Source organism: Ambystoma mexicanum, chromosome 6p (assembly GCF_040938575.1).
Source record: "Ambystoma mexicanum isolate Mex_15411 chromosome 6p, UKY_AmexF1_1, whole genome shotgun sequence".
NCBI lineage: Eukaryota > Metazoa > Chordata > Amphibia > Caudata > Ambystomatidae > Ambystoma > Ambystoma mexicanum.
Window position 1 is genome coordinate 865548502 of NC_090935.1, and position 19310 is coordinate 865567811.

Below are 19310 nucleotides of genomic sequence, written 5' to 3' on the forward strand. Positions count from 1 at the left end.
CCCGCAAAGGACATGTTGAATAGACTAGCTTGCACATCTGATACAAACCCGGACTTCCTCAACCACAGAAATCTGAGTAACACTATGCTAGCCACGATGGATCTACAGATGCTGTCTGCAGTATCCAGACCTGACTGGAGACATTCACCCATTGCCTCATTACCATCCTTGATTGCAGGAAGCAGTCCCTTTCCTCTCCTTCCGGCATGTGGACAGCCGCCATAGCTATGCAGTCCCACAGGGTAAATATAAAAAAGGTACAAGTCACATTAGTTGATTTTAATACCAGGGAATGAGCAGTAAACACCTTTCTCACCCAGGAATCCACTCTCTTCCCATCCCTATCAGGAGGGATTGATGGGTATGCTGATTGCCTGATAGATGTAGCAGCCTGAACCACCAAATTTTCTGGCGTTGGATGCTTTGTCAGATATTCTGGGTCGCTGCTGGATGGTCTGTATTTTTTAGAAACATTTTTATTCACTGCAGCCCCAGTTTGTGGTGTCTCCCAATTTGCAAAGACCCTTTTTTGTAATGCAGTGTGAAATGGCAAAATTGGATCTTTCTGGGCACTCTGGTCCAAGATGTCCTTCACGTCATCCTGCTCAAAAGAAGAAGTAGGCCTGCGCCAGCTTAAACATTCTATAACCTTACTCATTAGTCTCCTATATGAGGAGTCAGCATGTTCAGTAGGATCTGGCTTGCAAAATCCTAACTCGGGAGCGATACCTAACCCCACTAGCTGAATGAAGGTTGTTGTACAAGTCCTTTAATCTAGACTCAGGGATCAGTTTGTCTGGGACATTAAGGGTGCCAAATTGTAACCCAAATGATGGTGTGTGATCATATGAAGGTTGTTCATCTTCATAGATGGCTGATAAAGACATTTAAAAAAATCTCTTTTAGCAAATGTTTGAAAACCTTTTTCTGGACTACCACTAGCTTCGACAATTTCAAAGTAATCAGCGATAAGGACTTTGAAGTCGGGATCGCATTTGTCAGCGTCAAATTCGGTACTGGTGTCGACGGCTCCAACCGTGTCAGCGAAGGCGTCCATGTTGTCAACTTTATGTTTCTTAGACGGGACCCTCGATGGGCTGGGTTCCTGACTCATTGAAGCCATTGACGATTTCTCATCAGATCGAATTTTTTTTGCGATGCAGAACCGGCTTAAGGCTCGGTTTAGAGGATGTCTTCGACTTCCCTTCGTTGCCTTTTTGCAGATAGACAGGGGCATGGGCTTTCTGCTTGTCCATCAAAGGGGTCGAAGACGCATTCTCAAAGATTTTGAGTATTTCATTATGAAAACGCTTCCCACTTTTCTGGGAAGTCTGAACTAGTTGGACACTTGATTACCTCAGCCGAGGAATTAGTGGAGGTCGAAGGTGACCTACGACAATGTTTATTGCCCTTCTTCAAAGAAGACAAAGAATGGTGTGATCGACTTCTCGATCAAGACCGTTTTGATTTTTTATATGTCGAGAAGAATACCTTGACTCATCGGTCTTTCTCTTGGAGCACTTCGAATGCAACCTCCCCAGCGCCAATTTACCTTTACTCCCCCACAAGAGCCTTTTCCGTCATCGCCTGACAGGAGCCACAGTCAGAGGTACGGTGACCAATACCAAGACACCACAGACATATGTGGTGGGGGTCAGTGATCGATATCTTCGATCCACAGTCTTGGCATTTCTTGAAGCCAGTCTTAGGTATTGATGGAGCTGAAGGGAAAGACATTTTAGAAACGAAAATAACAATCGAAGTTCACAGAAGAACCGAAGCGCAGCGCAGCGTTTGCTCGGAAAAACGGAACTGAAGTCAACGGGCACTGCGTGCGCTACTTATACTGATTATTTTGTCTACAAGTCGATTCGAGGCCCTCAAGGGACATTGACTCGACGAGACGGCACATAGCGTCATGAATTCAAAGATGCCTGCTCCAGTAGCGCAATGCAGAGATTTCCGCAAGCTTATTACTCGCTCTAGCATAACCTCCCTTGTATTGGTCTTGCAAACACTAGTCTTACGCATAGCTTCCATTAAACATTTGTTCACCCTTCCTACTGTCCCATTTCTCTGGGGACGGTATAGGGCAGTCCTCTTGTGCTTCACCCCACACTGGATCCAATACTCCTACATCATTCAGCTCACGTATTGGGCTCAGTTGCTAGTAAGGACACTGGCCAGATATCGCTCACACCCAAAGACCTCCTCTAACAAATTAATAATAGTGCCATTTATCAATTTTCCCCAACTATCTTCACTTCCAACCATTGCAAATACAGATCGATAAGGAAGTAACTACAACAAATGCCCATTCCAGTGCAGTCACAATGTCCATCACCACCTCTTCCCATAATCCCAAGTTGTATCAGTGATATCAACAGGTAGGCAAGGTCTTGTTCGCCTCTTCACACGATAGTCCCAGAAGCTTTTCACATATCCACATCAAAATCCAATAATCTGGCCTCAGCACTGCTTTTTTTCTTGTGATACGTATATATGCTCACTTTAAGCAAGCTTCTGTCGCAGTCCACTTGGCAATACAACCCCACCTGCACAAAGCAGTAGGTCACATTCAACTTGTCACGCATCTCCTAATACTTTCTTTGCTCACGGATGAGTGTTTCCTAGGCCTTCCACAAAGGGCTACACGCCCAACATACTAACATACTTGCCACACACACATTCTGAGCATCTTATAACTCCATAGTGAGCCACATACACCAGGTCAGTACAGTGGTTATCCAGTCTTTCACCCACCGACCACTCCTTCACTCTCCACCAGTAACTGGGACAAATGATCAGCAAAGCAATGATCCCGTCTGAGGCGAATCTAAACATCAATATTAGTTCCACGAAAGCACTTGAACACAGCCATCTCAAAGACTGGACACAGAAACTAAACCAAAGAACAATTGTTTGAATTGGAAGACCCCTAATGGGAAAAAAACTGAGTGGTCGTGACTCTGGGTGTAGGTGAACCTAGAGGTACGCTAACACCAAGTCAAGTTTTGAGAAAATTGCAGAGCATTTGCCTTATATTGGGGAGCTGGTTCATAGCCAGTGCAAATTTGCTCATATGCTTCACAGCCACGCACAACCTCAACTCCCCATTGGGCTTGCCTGCCACTGCTAGAGGACAGCGCCACTCACTCCCTTGACAATTCCTTTAGCACACAGCTTCTCAAAGGCAATACTTACTGTGTCCCCAAGGGCAAAGGGTATGGCTCGCAATCATGCCACCACAGACACAGCATCTCTTAAGTATGATGGGATGTATAAACCTTCAGAGGCTGCCAACGCCTTGATCAAAGACTGAGGGGTACAGTTTGACTACCTTTGACTCACTAGACAAGGGGAAGGAATGTGCAGAACCTGGTCTGGAGAATTGGGATCAGAATCGTATAGGCAGTTTCTTCTGTTCCTTCTACTGCAGAGCAGGGATGCCCTTTTTTTAGTTACAAACATTTTAGCTGTTGCCAGGTGATTTTAAATTTCAGGCTGCAGAGCAATTGTCCAAATGTTCGATTTTATCCATGTTGTAGCTACTCATATTACTATCAGGGAGGATCCGGTCTTCTATGTGTGACAAATCAAGGGTATTCTCCCCTTCTCTCCAAGAGGAAGTCTTGCTCTTTCAGGCTAGGGAGGAGAGCCGCTCCGCAAGACCCTTCCTAGTGGTTCTGGGCAAGTGGGACCTCACTGGGAGAGACTCCCCATTAGGGGGCAGGGACTCCAGTTCCTGTGAGCAATTCCGTAAAGCATCCACCATAGTAGCATATGGAGGACTATTAAATGTGAAAAACAAAATCTAGAGATTTGGCTAAAGACAATACTAAAATACATCATCATGTACAAAGAAAAGGATCTGTCTCTAAGGCGAGGCGTACATAACATTTGGACGAGTAGACTGAGGATGGAGAGCACACTGAGGAGAGGGGAAACACAGAGAGAGAGAGGATAGCATTAAAAAGGGAAGCACCATGACAGCGAGACACCTGGAGAAGGCCGAGTCAAGGAGAGCCACAGATCACGCGACAGAGAGAAATCCTAAATGCCAGAGAGAAATGGAGACCCAGCATTTTTCCGGCAGATAGAAGCAGAGAAAAAGGGAGTCCTAAACCCGGTGGTGGTGCGACAACCACGACTTCATGGTGGGCCGAGGGCCCGTCGAACAGCGCCGAAATTCAACAAGATGCCTAGCTACCTGGACCAATAGTTGCAATGAGAAAGTGTACCCAGGGCAGGACACAGACATTGAGAAACACGACATCCAACGCGGAGGAAGCAAACCAGATTTGAGTGGCGAGCCGGACAGGAACCTCTTCAGATACAGATTTAACAGGGAGAACGGGAAAACCGGGAGGCCGTTGGGGTATCATTATGGAACTGGAGAAACTTGTCCCAGTGGAATTAATGAGATTAATAAGTCAAAAACAATGTCTGTTGAATAAAAATACATGGTACTATCCAGGTAAAATCTTAACATTCTCCCGACATCCAGAGAGAAAAAAAGTTGGAACCTTTGAGATTAAAAGACATCTTGTTCTTGTGAAAAACAGGAAAGGGCTCCAACATAGGCAAGGTTGAAGAGCCTCTATGCTAAACACAGACGCAAATTCAACCAAAATAGAAGCTCTCAAAGACATACCCAAAAGGAAGGAATCTTGTGACTGAATGCAGCAGGCTTCTTGATGAAAAGTATCCCGAACAGCAGGTTGGCTTCTCGAAGCGCACCAACATAAGAAACCGTGGATCTGCTGAAGGGCAGAAACAGTAAAGGACTGGGGTGAAAGACTTAGTACAACAAGCTCCCCAAGTACAACTTAAGCCAGTTTGATACAGGTGTGAATTACAGCAAACACGCTTAAGGCCTATAGGCCTAGAAGCTTCTGAAATCACAACACTATCAGTGCTTTGTGACAGAACAACAATTAAAATGTCCCAAATGTCCATCAATCTCGCCAGAGTTAAGAAATCCTAGCCCTCTTCCATGCCACACTTTAAAGCGATGGGAGAAGATTCACAGACACAAAGATCAAAGAAGCCTCACAAAAGAAGCTGATGGGAGTTTGTAGCCTACTGGGGAATTGAAGCTCAAATCAACTAATTGCCGACGGTAGACGTGGACATCCCTCATATGCATAGGAGAAATGACTGTTAGGCAGAAACCTGTGCAGTTCCCTTAGGGACCACTGCAAAAGATTTAGGACTACAGGTGGTTGGCAGTAAACCCAATTGATAGCAGTCTGTACCACCCAGATTTACCTGGTAGCTGTGGCTGAGCAGTCAGACTTCTCTCAAGATGAGTTAGGCAGTATATAGAGTATACACAAAAGGTACAGAGACACAGTAGCACAAGCAAACACTGACCAGAGCTTTGGTGTAAAAGTATATAATTATTTATTCAAAGACAAACTTGTAAATTACACTAGCACAAAAAAAGAGGTAAGTAAATTCAACACACAGTCATCATTATATATATACAACCCTGATTACTTATTAGACAATTCTTAACGAGAAACACCACTTATTTTCAGACAGAGGTGAGCGCTTAACCTAAGATGGCACTCTAATAAGTTATATAAAGGGGGGGGAAAAGGCATAGTTATGAAAGCACACAAATCTCAATACTTTTCAAAGAACCACAGTGAGGCAGGTTAGGCAAAGTCTACTGGAGAGCAAGGAAGTTCAAATGCCGGTCCTACTCTTAGAGAGAGCAAGCGAAATGTGTCCAGGATCACACAGTGGGGTTATGCCCAAAGAGTCTTTGTAAATAGTTCACAAAATATTGAGATCAAGTCAGGAAAAGTTAGTTAACAGGTCCCAGGCTAACCCAGGTTAGAAAGTCGAGGATTTACTGTCACCCCGAACGATCTGTCGCAAGGGAAGCCAGGCGGGACACAGTACCTGAAAATGGGAAGAACGCTCCAGCGGGGGCAGTTGTTCCTGGCAGCGGGTGCAAGTCGTGTTTCGTCCAGAGGAAGAGGAGGTCTCGACGTGGAGGAAAGCTGGAGGTCGATGCACTGCCAGGGAAGAAACCAGCCGCGGAGATTCCCGGTTACAAGGTACCTCCCTTTTCTTTGCGGTAGTGGTAAACCGTGGTATTCCGGTTGCCGGGGTGCTTGGCACGGGCAAGGCGGCCACGAGATGGTCCAGGAAGGCAAAAAGACGGGCAAACTGGTTATCCCCACCAGTCAAAGGAAGAAGACTCTCCGGGCTGGAGATCTCCTCTGTCATCGGGAAAAGTGGTGAGACGGTTCAGCAGTGTCGTCGTTGCAGGTCGGCTCGGCTTCTCCCTCCTCGGATTCTTTAGGTCCTGTGGCGACTTCTGAAGTTCCAGTCCCCAAAGCCCTGCTTTTATGCAGAAAACCCCCATTAATTCAGCCTAGCTGTCACGCAAACATGCTAAGTGGTGAGGGCCAATCACACAAGAGTGCGACTGCCCCCTCTCACACCCCTGTGGTACCCAGACAGAGTGGCACCACTTTTGGAGGCTTCTGTGGAAAAGCCCAACAAAAAGTGGAAAAAAGGGCTCGACTTGGGTTGGAGTCACAGAAGCGAACACAGACGCCATTTTGGAACCAAGTTTCGGCAAAAAATCCCAACCGGTGAATTTATATTAATTTAATAAACCGGCGGTATGTTCAAGGCTATTTTAAAAAGTGGTAGCCTCGAACAATGGGAAAATCCCATAGGGATATATTCACGGTTGAATATAAAAAGTAGTATCCACTGCCACCAGCCAAAACTCAGTCGGGGGGAACTGGACAGTGCCCCCTCGAACAACAGACCCCGGGGCAATCGAATTGCCCCGACCAGTACGTCCACAATATGATGGTTTGTACTGGTTCTGTTCACAATTTGAGACTAGTAAAGCCAATGGTGACTTTACATGCCCTGGGAGACAGTCGTCAGTCCCAGGGTATGGAGTCTATGGTTGGGGGTCGCTATGACACCCCTGGGTTACGGCACGGAGGGTGCTGTGTAACCCACATACCAAAAACACATGAAGCCCTATGGGGTAAAGGACCCCATAGCCCATAAAACACATACAAAGTCAAAGGAACACCTCAAATATTGTCTATGAGTGGGAGGAAAAGAGTCTCACTCTTAGCAGGAGAAAAAAATAAACCCCAAAAATCCAGCAAAGCTGCTGGGGGACTCACTAGGTTTGGGAAATGAGCCTTTACAGAGAATTCTCCCTAACAATGACTGCTGCTAACATTATGGAAAAAACATGCAACAAGAGCTGGATCCAATGGGATCCAATGGGAGGAACACTGTACTGGAATGGAATGTTGTTGACTGCGAAGGAGAAAAAGCAGAAGTGTGGCTCCCAAATCAGTATTTGGATGCAGACATCTTTTAAAAGAACCATGTAGATGTAATCCCCCTCGTGAAGGGCCAACAAAATATGTGCCTGAGTAATCGCATCTTAAATATTTCTGGGGGAAGGTGAATGTTGAACTGGGGAGCGGTCTAGAATGGAATGAAGGCCTGCCTGGTTTAGTTTCAGCACCATGAAAACCTAGGTGAGAGCTAAGACTAAACTCCCAATTCATCTTTTGTGCTCGTCTGTGGAGGAGATGGTGTTAAACGGAAGCAGCCTGGGAGAAAGGTATCCTAGAGGTGGTCCTATTCTGCCTTCTCCTGTTAGAAACCACCAAAGGAGCAGGAGCAAAACTCCTGCCACTGAAACTCCATATAAGGGATTAGGGGAAGCCTCCATAAACAACTCCAAAGAGGTTGCCATTTGGGTACTCTGATTCCACTGGGTCAGAGCTTTGACCACAAACACATGCAAGTGATCAAAGCCATCAAAGGATAAATCTAGGATCTTGTACTGCACCTCTAAATCGAAGAAAGTTAAATAGTTGCTAATGGATTCCTGTGGAAGCCATACACCAAATTCAACGAGTATACGACTTTAGTTCTAGGTCTATCATTTTGATAGATATTCTGTGCATTTTATGCATGCGTTTTTAAACCAATCTACACAGAAATATGACACTTTTCCAACATACGGAAACGGGTGGTGCTCTCTCAGGATGGAAGGGGAGTGTGCATATCAGGTCGCAATATCGAGGCAATGGTCAGGCAACTTTGCATTGGAGAAATCATGTTAGCAGAACATTAGGTCATTTGGCGCCTGTGGCTGAACTGTAATAATCACCTGGGCTGGGTGTGGCAGCCAATTCAAAAGCTCAAAATGCAGGCTGAATCTATTAAACCATGCCTGCATTGTGAGAAATCTCTCTGCTGTTCACGCCCTCTGCCATCTTCCCTCCCTCGCCCTAACACATGCCATCCCCATCTGCTCTTCCCCCCCGCCCTCACTCTCCTTGGCCTACACTTACCACCTCTGTGCAGAACTGAGCCTCAATACTCCATCAAAATGGAGCTCTGCACAAAAGCCTGCACTCCATTTCCATGGGGTCCATGTTAAGTGAGATGAGAATTTCTTTCTTTGCCTATAACAATCGACCACACACACTCGCAACAGCCCGTAAAATTAATTGCGCTCAACAGAAGAGCTTCACTGGCCGGTAACAGCGCCTGGAAAGAGTATTAAGGTCCTAGAACATAGGCCCCAGTCCGTTACCAGTCGGGGAAGCCTGAGGAACCGGTATTGCTTAATTATGGAACCGACAGGACTTAGGATCCTGCCTAGATGTTTACTGACTTTGCTACATGGACATGCACATACAAAATGTACAAAGTCCCCTTTCCATTTCTCTTTGACAAAGTCAACTGTTACACGTTAGTGGCCCATTATCAAACACTCTAGTTCAAACTTAATTTTAGACAATGAAAAGTTAATATTAACGTACCTCAGATAGGCCTTTAACTATTCTATGCAATACGCAAAGGTTATCTACATCTAGAATACTAATTTGAGAAGATCCTGTGATGCCCCAATAATTTTAAATTGACACAATATTTCCTATATTCAAACACGCTGAACGGTGGATTGTCACCAAAACCAAATGAAGACAGTGAGTTGGCCAAGGCTTCAGCATCTCACACAAGTTTGTGGCAAATCCATTCAGTGGTTTATCCTGTCGGTCAGACCAAAAATGGGAAATGTAACATTTGGGACCCACCCCCCTACAATTTGGCTCCTCAACAAAACTTCACAATTATTATTTTTTTAAATGTGGTTTGATGTATAATTTTAATATTTCTTTGGCATGATTTCAAGCAATTTCATAGAATAGTGGCAAAGTTATCAGCATCTTCCCCACTCCCCTTTTTAGGCTTTAAAACAAAGATACTGTTAGTTGAATTGTAATATTTCTATTTTTAAGCTTTTGACTATAATGGAATTCACTTTGCAAGCAACCATCTTGCACACCCCTCTCCCACAATCCCTTTGTGAAATCCAGGACTCGTCTAGCCCCTGGAAGTCACCAGACCATCCCCTCTCCAGTCCTGAAATGCAGAGCCAAAAAGGCAAGAGGTATGTCTTATTTGGAGAGCAAATTAGTATTACAATTCTCAGGAGGATAGCTCAGGGGCAATACGCTTGCCTTGGAAGCAGGAAGACATGGAGCAACAGGTTCGATCCCCGGGTCTGCGATTGGAAACCTCTGGGTATTAAGCATGTTATAAATAACATATAATATAAGGAGCAGTTTGTTTTCCCATCCAAAGATATTTTGATCAGTTTTAACTTGAAATTCAATTTCCCCCTCTGTTTTTAGGGCTTTAAAACAGCAAGGGTTGTATGGTTAGTTGGATTGGAATATTTTCCTTCTCTTTTTAAAGGGTTTGCCAAAAAGGGAATTAGCTTTGCAAACAACCATCTTGCCAACCCCTCTCCAGCAATCTCTTTGTGAATTCCAGGCTTCATAAAGGCCAAAGTATGCCCCCACACTCATCCGAAAGTTCAATTTCTAGAGTTAACCTAGGGCAGCCGTGGCCCGGCAGCCGGCGAACTGCATAGGCTAAGGGTGCTTCCTGTTTGCCTGGCACCCTAGCCCTGCTCTGCAACACACTCTACCTTGACCTCACCAGACAGCATTAAGGTATTGGACAGCACTGTGAATGATTTACCACTGGAATACTTGGACCCTGGAATACTTTGCCACTGCCATTTTATTGAACGAAAATATTTTTCCATTTTGATAATTTGCCAATGCGATAATGTGCTACTGGGATATTTCACCACTGATATTTCCCACATTGATTGTTACTGGAACACTTTCATACTAAGGTATTTGCCACGTTGACAATTTGTCACAGTGAAATTGTACAACGAATATAAGCTACTGTTTATTAATTTACCACTGTGATACTTGAAACGTTACACTTTGCCACTGGGATATTTGTCCGAAATGGGATTCTTTGGCGCATTTTAATAGCAGTTTCTAAGATACCCCCACCCCCAAACTTCAATACATACTCCCTGGACTACCCTATTGTCCTAGAACTAAAGGTTCAGATAGTTCCACTGCAATATTAACCCACTGTTGACAAGCCAAAGAATCCCAGGGATTGCTGCAACTCGAGAACTAAACAACACACCCACTGATGAAGTATAATCGGTTTCCAGTAACCAACTTAACCTCAAGGCGAGTGTGATGGGGTGCCCTATAACACATAAGCAGGCCACTCCAACCACATCTCTGTGGGCGGTACCCAGCGCCGAGGATCTTAAAGCCATTAGTACCCCGGCCTGTTAGATACTAATGGCATTATTTTCCGTTTTGAAATGTTGCCACGTTTCGAAACAGGAAAAAAAATATATATGGCCGCCGGGAAAGGGAAAACAGTTTGTTTTCCCTTTCCGTGGCGGCCATCGGGAGCGGACGCACTGGGAACAGAAGTGTTTCCAGTGTGTTCGCTCCCAAGAAAAAAAGAAAAAAGAAGGTAAGTGGGGTTGTGAGGGCGGGGAGGGGATAGTTTGCGAGGGAGGGAAAAAATGTAAAAAACTTACCTGAGTCCCCGACGATGGATGAAGGCAGCCTCCAGCCATGGGGAGGATTGGAGCGGGGATTGCCCCATTGCGAGCCTTCTCATTGGCTAAGGGGCTGACACACCGCTCGCTGGGAACAGAGTACCCGGCACGCGCCGGACGCACCAGCGTAAAAGGGAATACCGTGTGGTATGGCTCAAAAAAGAGCCAATCAGCACAATGTATTACCGATGTGCAGCACGTGCCGGTTACTAATGATTGTTATTTCGATTCAGTACTAAACATACTTTTTTGCATTTTCCCTCCCACTTCCTTCCCTACATATGTGTACTTTGATTGTCATCTCAACCAATCTGTTATAAATGTAATTCTTTGTGAAATCATGTTTTCATTTGCTCGCTGCTTTTTTATATTCTTCGGTCACTCCCTGGAATCTGTGTTCTCGCTGGGATTCACTTTTTTCAGTGGCCACTAGTTATTCAAATTATGGATTGCTCCTGTTTTGTATGTGATGTACCAGGCAGCCTTGAAAAAGACCCAGTCAGGGTCAAAACACGTGTTGGCTGTGAACTTTGGTATTCTTTCTATAGCACACCCTTGACTTTAATAAATCTCAGAACTTTGCACATTTGATTGTGATAATTGACCTGTTGGACATAAAAACAAGTTACTTACCAACTGGTAACGTTCTTTGGACTTGATGTTCCTCTAATGTATTCCACATCTTTGACACAGATACACTCGGCAGTCTATCGTGTTCCAACGAAAACCCAGGAAAGTCAGGTCCTGTGAGACCGTCATGGAGGATTTCCGCCAGTTCACTGAAAGCCCAAGATGGAACAGGAGCTGAAGGAGAGACTGGAGGTTCCCCGCTGCTGCCAACGGGCAAGGGCTGCGTAGGAGCCAGTTGTTCAAATAGGGATACAGATGGATACCCTGGAGACGAAGATAGGCCGCAATCACCGACATCATCTTCGTGAAGACACGCAGCGCCGAACTGAGGCCAAAAGCAAGAACTCGAAACTGGAAGTGCTCCTCTCCCAAAGAGAAACGGAAATATCTCCTGTGTGGGTTCCAAATCAGGATATGCATGTACGCATCCTGAAGATCCACCACGCTGAGCCAATCCCCCGCCTGCAACGAGGAGCGAATCTGGCCGGGCGTGATCATCTTGAATTTCTCTTGGGGTAGGGTAAGATTGAACTGGGAAAGGTCTAGGATGGTGCGCAGGCCAGCCTGGTTGGGTTTGGGCACCGTAAACAGCCGGGAGTAGAAGCCCTCCCCTCGCTCTCCAAGGAGAACGGGTTCCACAGCTCTGAGGAGCAGAAGTTTCTGAACCTCGGCCTGGAGGGAGGGTGAGCCCGACAGCTGAAAAGGAGGGTTGCGGGGTGGGGTCGGGGGTAAAGGTAAGCGGAATCCCGCTCGAGCGACTGACAAGACCCATCTGTCTTCTGTGATGGCTTGCCACGCCTCCCAATGAGACGCAATGCGTCCTCCCACCGGGGTCTCGTGCGAGCGCGGAAAACCCTCATTTGGCAGGTTTATCGGTGGCGGTGCCACCTGAACCTGATGAGGAGGCTGAGGAGCGGGAGCAATACCGCGTACACTGTTGTCTACGACGGTTGTTCCCTGCAGGAGTATCCACTCTGCGATTTTTGCGGTCGAGGAAGCCCCTAAAACCAGAGGAAGGTCGACCTTTCGACAACGGCCTTTGAGCCTTGAAGGGAGTATTGACCAGAACAGACAATGATTTGGCCGTCTGAGTGCTGTCTTTGGTTTTGGTGAGTTCTACATCAGTAGAAGAGTGAAAAGCTCCTTACCATCAAATGGAAGGTCCAGAACCTTGTCTTGCACCTCCTTCGAGAACTTAGTGGCATGTAGCCATGGTTGCCGCGAGGTATCAACCCCAAGCATCAGACCCCGAGCCGAGGTGTCTACGTGATGAGCCGCAGCCTCCAGGAGATCCTGGGCCAAGACCCTGGCATCGGAAAGGCCTCCTCTGAAATCCTCCAGCTTCTCGACCGGAATGTGCTCCTCAAACTCCGACAGACCTCTCCACATCCGCATGTTAGCTCCCGCCAAAATCAATTCTGCATTGGCCTGCCTGAGCTGCAAGGCCGAATTGGCATAGAATTTCCTCCCTAGGGAATCCAGGAGCTTGTCCTCCTTTCCCAAGACCTGAGTAGCCGTCACGGAGGAGGATGCTGCAGGTCTGGATTGCAACGTGGCCGCCACAGCCACCACTGTGGAGGAGGGAGGCGGACAAGACGACAAGGCCACTTCTCAGGAATGTAGCCTGTACCTCGTGTCATTCTTTTTTATTGACAAAAAGTCCAGAGTGTGGCTTTTCCCAAACTCTTTGGACCTCGGCCAGAACGTCCTTCTGCAAGAACAGGCTGGTACGCTCCAAAGGAGACAAGGTGAACGCCCCAGAAAGCACGCCCTCCTGCGGAGCAGGTGCCTCGGGCACCGGAACATCTAAGAAGCTCATCATGTCCAGTACCCGGTCATGGAAAGCTCTGGTAGAGCGGGGCAGGTCCTCGTTGTCCTGATCGCCTTGAGGGTCATCTGACAGGTCAGGATCCTGCTGAGCCGTGTCAGGCACTGCCTTGTCCACTGGGGACAATGGTGGCACAGGCGGAAGCGCAGGGGGAGGCACCACGGGCAAGGGAGTCGCTGGCGGAACCACCGTCAGAACGGGCGGAGCCGGAGGCACGGGTGGACATATCTCCTTGAAAAGCCCTTTGAAATATTCCCTCATGGGCTCGGTGCGCATGAGCGCTTGAAATTTACTGAAAAAAGCGTCCTCAGGAGATTGTTTCGGAACCTGAGGAGGCCTCTCATGAAGTGGACAAATCCAGTGCCGTAACGGGGAAGGGTGCCACACCTGCCCCTCCGCCGACATATCCACATAAATCAAGGGAGCCACCCCCGCAGGCAACGATACATTGTGCAGAAGAGGCATCCGGGCGTTCCAATCATAAACCGGCCAGCAAGGATGCCCACAAGGGACTTTGGGTTCACCCGAAGGACCGAATCCTACACCAGGGGCCAATGGCGTAGTTGTAGGGGTAGTACCTAAAATGGCCGCCGTGGTCGTGGCAGGAACGGCCGCCATTTTGTCCTCATCTGAGGGGAACTGCGGCACGTGAGGAAGTGAGGCAGGGGTCCCCGTCGATGGATCATGGGTCTTAATGTTAGCCTTAACGTAAGGAACCGCGGCAGAGCCGGTGCTATGACGCCTGGAATGTTTCTGCGACATACTAACCGCCAACTGAGCCTTCGAAGGAAGAATCTCGGCACTGCCGGTAAAAGAAGAAACTTTCTTCTTTGCCCCCTCAACAGATCTGGTGTCACCACAAGAGCGGAAACGGTGCGTTGTCACCGACAGGGCCTTGCCCGGCCCCTCAGAACTGTTGGTTTCCTTAGCCTCTGTCTGAGGGACCTCGGACCCAGGCCCGGTAGAAGCCTTATCAGCACGGGCCTTGAACATCCATTCGGTAACCTCAAGCCCAGCCAAGACCTCGGGGCGTACCCCGGTTTTGTTTTTGAGGAAAGCCGAAAGAGCGGCCTCAGAGCAAGCTCTGGTACCCCACAACTCAGTAGAACTGGCTCTACAAACAGCCCCCACAGGAGGGGCTTCGGAGCGTACTCCGGTGCTCACAGGCCCCTTACGGAGACCCTCGGAGAAAACTCCAGTAGAATTATTAGGCCCGACAGGCACCTCAGGGCGAACCCCGGTAACAGAGCGATCAAAAACCCTCCCAGCTCGAGAGGAACCCGGGAAGGTATCCCCCGGCCGGGGTGCTCTGAAAATTAAAGAACTTACCGGGCGTTTTTTATTCTCGTCAATGAACGCCTGAAAATGAGAAGGAGGAGTCCGTCCGAACACCTCCTCCCACCGCTCCAACCGACGTTGAAGTGCCTGGACCGAAAGAGAGTCACAGTAAAAACAGGAGTCCCAACGGTGTTCCGGACTCAAACACTCTAAACAAAGAGGATGGGGATCCGCCCTCGCGAAGCGACGGTGACACGATGAACAGTCTGGAAAATCTAGTTTAAAAGACAGACAGACTAGTAAACAAACGCTAGCGAGAGCCAGAGAGGGGAAAAAAGGGAAGAAAATCTGAGGATGCAAGTGCGTCCGGCCCCGATCGTGCCGAGAAAAGGACTGATGGGCGATGCGCGGGGCGGAGCCAAGGTGGGCGGGGTTACAGCCGCGTGCCGGGCCCCGCGCAGGAAAGAGGAGGGACACATTTTTTTACAAAAGTGCTCCGGTCCCGTCCCACAGGACAGAGAGATGTCCTATAAGTATGGAGGAAAGGGGACGGGACGTAGGAGTAGAAGACATTATCAAAGTAGATAACACGAGGCGTACAGAGTTCTCGAAGCAAACACGTTTGCCGAAAAAACAGAACTGAGGCTACGGGCACCGTGCGTCCCACTTATAACATCCGATAACGTCGCCTACAAGGAACATCGACCCGATGCCAACGACGCAGGACGCCCTCTGCCAAAAAATTTCCAAAGCAGCACAGCTGTGGACGGTACGTGTCAAAGATGTGGAATACGTTGGAGGACACAATCCATTTGAATATACAGTACTTGTTATTTAATTACGCAACAGGACAGTTCACCTCAACTTCCATTTAAACCCGCACAATTGTGTCAAGGGAACGTAGATTCCTTCACCCACTTACTGTGAGGACGGTTGGGCACTGCCTCTTCCCACCCCTGACACTGCAGCAGGGAATCGCACTCAGACCCTCATGGAAGCTTGATCATGTACCCAGCACAGTTAGATTCACTGTTCTAGTGCCCCTATCTACGACAATGGTTTGCACTCTTCAATAAAGTGTTTCATTTTAGTTCTTGAAGTAATATCATGCGTGGTTTCTATATTGTATTCGTTGTTCCTTACAAACCTTTATCACTAGTATCAATTTGTATTGTTTAAGTCAAACGCTATTCTGTCGATTAACAGTATTCATTATGTGGCTCCTTGGATTGGACTTGCTTCCTCCATACAGTATATGTCTGCTCTTATGTATTTCTTCAATTTAGTATAGCTCTGAATTGAGCTCTGATTATTCAATTATTAAATAATACAATTTAGTTTCCATTCAAAATATTAGTTGTTGCATCCCTGTGCAGTAAAAAAGATGAAGAAACCCCTTCTTTAATTTAAACCATTTGTAAACACAAATCTCGGCTATCTTGGCCTGTGGGGCACCACAGTCCACCTCAATGCACAACAGGAATCAGTAACCTGAGAACAGAATACTCTCCTTTAGGGTGGCATTTTCGTACAGTGAGAGACACAGTGCTATGAGCCCTCACAGACTTCCTCATGGGAAGAAACTAAGGCATAGTTGCTGCACACATCCACCCAGCTCTCATCCCAATAACTCAGATGTTTTATGAATCGCTGCTGCACTCTGTTCAGAGTTCAGTTGAAACACTGACCAAATTTCCTATCCTAATCCCATCAGTCGTCAGCAGACCACAGATTTAAAAGCTGTTGGTTTGCCTGTAACAAATTACTTTCTATTCATTTACACCACAATTCAGTAACCAGTGTTTGAACTAGGTCTCTAACTTGTCAAAGTCTTGTTACTAGCCAAATACCTCTGTGCAAGGTCCACACCCCTTATCAATTTCACATTATCTGTACAGTCTCCGAATTACCCTCTTAACAGTGTTTTGTCTTGTTAACCTATTATGGTCAAAGGAAAGTCGATGGATCGCAGTAAGGTACTTAATTACAAGGCACACACATAAGGGTTTTTCCTTCTGAACATCGTCTAGTTCAAGTCCTTCACATTCTCTGCTGTGCTGGCTCGGTGTCCTCTCTGGATTGGCCAAAGAAGGTCGAAAGCTGACATAGGCATGTCTTCTTCCATACCTGCGCCCAGTGATGGTCTGATAGCCTCCTGCTGGTTTGGGCCAGGCCGGCTTGCCTGCTTCCTGACCCATAGCTGTAAAGAAAATTAACTTGAGTGAATTAGATGCAGTAATTCAAAGAAAATCAAATTATGAAAACATGCACAAAAAAGGATTAACCAATTCAAAACCAAGTTCTCTTCATGATCCCATCACCACTGTTAAATATTTGTTGCTAAACAGCACAGATTAGCAGCTAAAAAAAGGCAGCATTACTATCTGTACAAACCCGATTGACTTTGTTGTAAAGCTAAATACAAAGCAATACCACTTTTCTTGCGTTGCCTTATTGAAGTTGTAATTTCATGATTGTTTTTCGTTTTTATTAAACCCATATGTGCATATATATAGTGGAGAGTTATTTTGTACTGCTTCATTCATGCTTCACTCACTCCAAAACAGACTTATGGTCAATAGATTTTTAGACTAACAGCTGTGTTTGTTTATTTATATTGCAAGCCAGACCCAGAGGTATCAGGGCGCAGTGGTTACAGGAAGACTCAGCTTAGGTTACAGGTGGCATGTATACAAGTCAAAGATAGTGAAATACAATTACATAATAACACAAAAAGAGCATAAGAAGTACAGAAAAAGAACACTGTGCAGACATTGTGATAACAAAAACTCTAAAATCTATTTACAGTGCAATAAGGTGGGTGACTGAGCTTTACTAGTCATTGACTTTAAGCCAGTTGATGCAGTTGTGTCTGAAATTCATGTATGATTGATCCGCACAGAGGGATGGAGGCTGGGAGTTCCAGAGCTGAGCGGCTTAGACAGGAAAGCTGCTGCCCCCGACCTTAGATAGCTTAAATCTTGGGACAATAAGGCAGTTGGTGTTAGCTGTTCTAGTGGGCCTGAGTGACAATTTTCTGCAGAATCTCTCGGTAAGGTAACAAGACGCAGCATTGTTCGGCATTTGTAGGTGAGCGAGCCCGTTTTTAGCCAGATTCTGTTGTTGGTGGATAGCCAATTGTTTGGTCTCCTGATCTCAGAGATGTGTACTCTCCTTGCTACACCCAGGGCGAGTTGCAGTCAATCGTAAAGGAGGTGTATTCATGGCCTAGTTTTTTGTGATTAGTGGTGGTGCCAAATGAGGAGTTCGGTTTTGTCATCATTCAGGCATAGACTGTGTGCTGCCATCCATGACTGGATGAGGTTGACTGTTCCCCAAGGCAAAATCCTTACCATAATCCCCAGAAAGTGGTAGGAGAATCTGGGTATCATCTGCATAGTTAGTGTAGCTGATACCAAGATGGTCCAGATGTTCGAAAAGGGGCGTGGTGAATATATTGTACAAGGTGGGCGAGACACAAGATCCCTGGGGCACTCCACAAGTGATCGGGATAGGGTCTGCGGCTGCTGAGGGTGAGAAGACTCTCATAGTCCTGTTGCTTAAGAATGATTCGATCCAGACTATGGCTTCCTTGGAAAAATTCACAGCTGAGTGTAAATGGCTGCATAAGTCCTTGTGGTCCACAAGGTCAATTGCAGCCGAGAGGTCAAGAAGGAGAAGTAGGGCAGATTTTCCCTTGTCCCTGAGCTCATCCATTTGAGCCTTGAGGTCAATTAGTGCAGTTTCCGTTCCGTGTTGTGGGCGGAAACCTGATTGGTGAGCTCTTAGTAGGTGGTGGAATTCCAGGTACTTCTGATATTGTATATATGCAACCTTATCTATTATTTTGAGGAAAAATGGCTCTGGGGTAATAGGCCGGTAGTTGGTTGGTATGATAGGGTCTAGAGTCTGTTTTATAAGGAGTGGGAGAACCCAAGAATCTTTAAGGTTACTTGGGATGGAGCCCGAGGTGAACGAGGCATTAATAAGCTTCAATATAAAGAGTGCCAGATCCCTCGCCGCATCCTTAATAGGTTGGGGAGGACATTGATCACCCTGACAGTTTGAAGGTTTGAGTGATAGTATGACTTTTTCCAGAGTAGAGAATTTGGAAAAGCTGAAGTGGGTTGAAGGGTTGTGAGAGGGCACAGGGGTATTGTTGGGTTGGGTCAAGGTAGTTAGGGGTCCTATTTTTGTTGTAATTTTGTCCTGAAGGGTGGTAACTTTATTGGCTAGAGCATGCTGGATGTTAGAACACCAGGTTTTGTCTTTGCTGCAGGAATCTGTAGGTGTTCCTAGTTCTTTTAAAGATTACTAATAGTTCCTTCATGCTGGAGGTAGCTTGTGAGATTCAGTTATTGTAGGATTCTCGTTTAGCCAAGCATATTTCTTTGTTGTAAAGAGATGATATATTATTGAGGTTAGTTCTATTTTCCTTGGATGGAAGTAATCTCCTAGAGGCCTCACAATCTTTTTTCCAAGCGTAGGGTTTTCAAATGGGGGGTGTACCAGGTTTGAAGGCGAGCTCTAGGTTTGCTTTGTCTCATTTTAAGAGGAGCGATGGAATCAAGTGTTGTCGTCATGTTTTTATTGTACTCATTGACTAGC

General features: G+C 46.5%; 1 protein-coding gene across 1 annotated transcript in view; it reads right to left on the reverse strand.

Moving 5' to 3' along the window:
* Nucleotides 1–19310, reverse strand: part of PJA2 (praja ring finger ubiquitin ligase 2) — a 578273-nt gene that overhangs the window by 411314 nt on the left and 147649 nt on the right. The window contains exon 2 of the mRNA XM_069625483.1: nt 16702–16902. Coding sequence (XP_069481584.1) covers nt 16702–16900 — 199 coding nt within the window. The 5' untranslated portion in view covers nt 16901–16902. The remainder of the gene's footprint in view (nt 1–16701; nt 16903–19310) is intronic.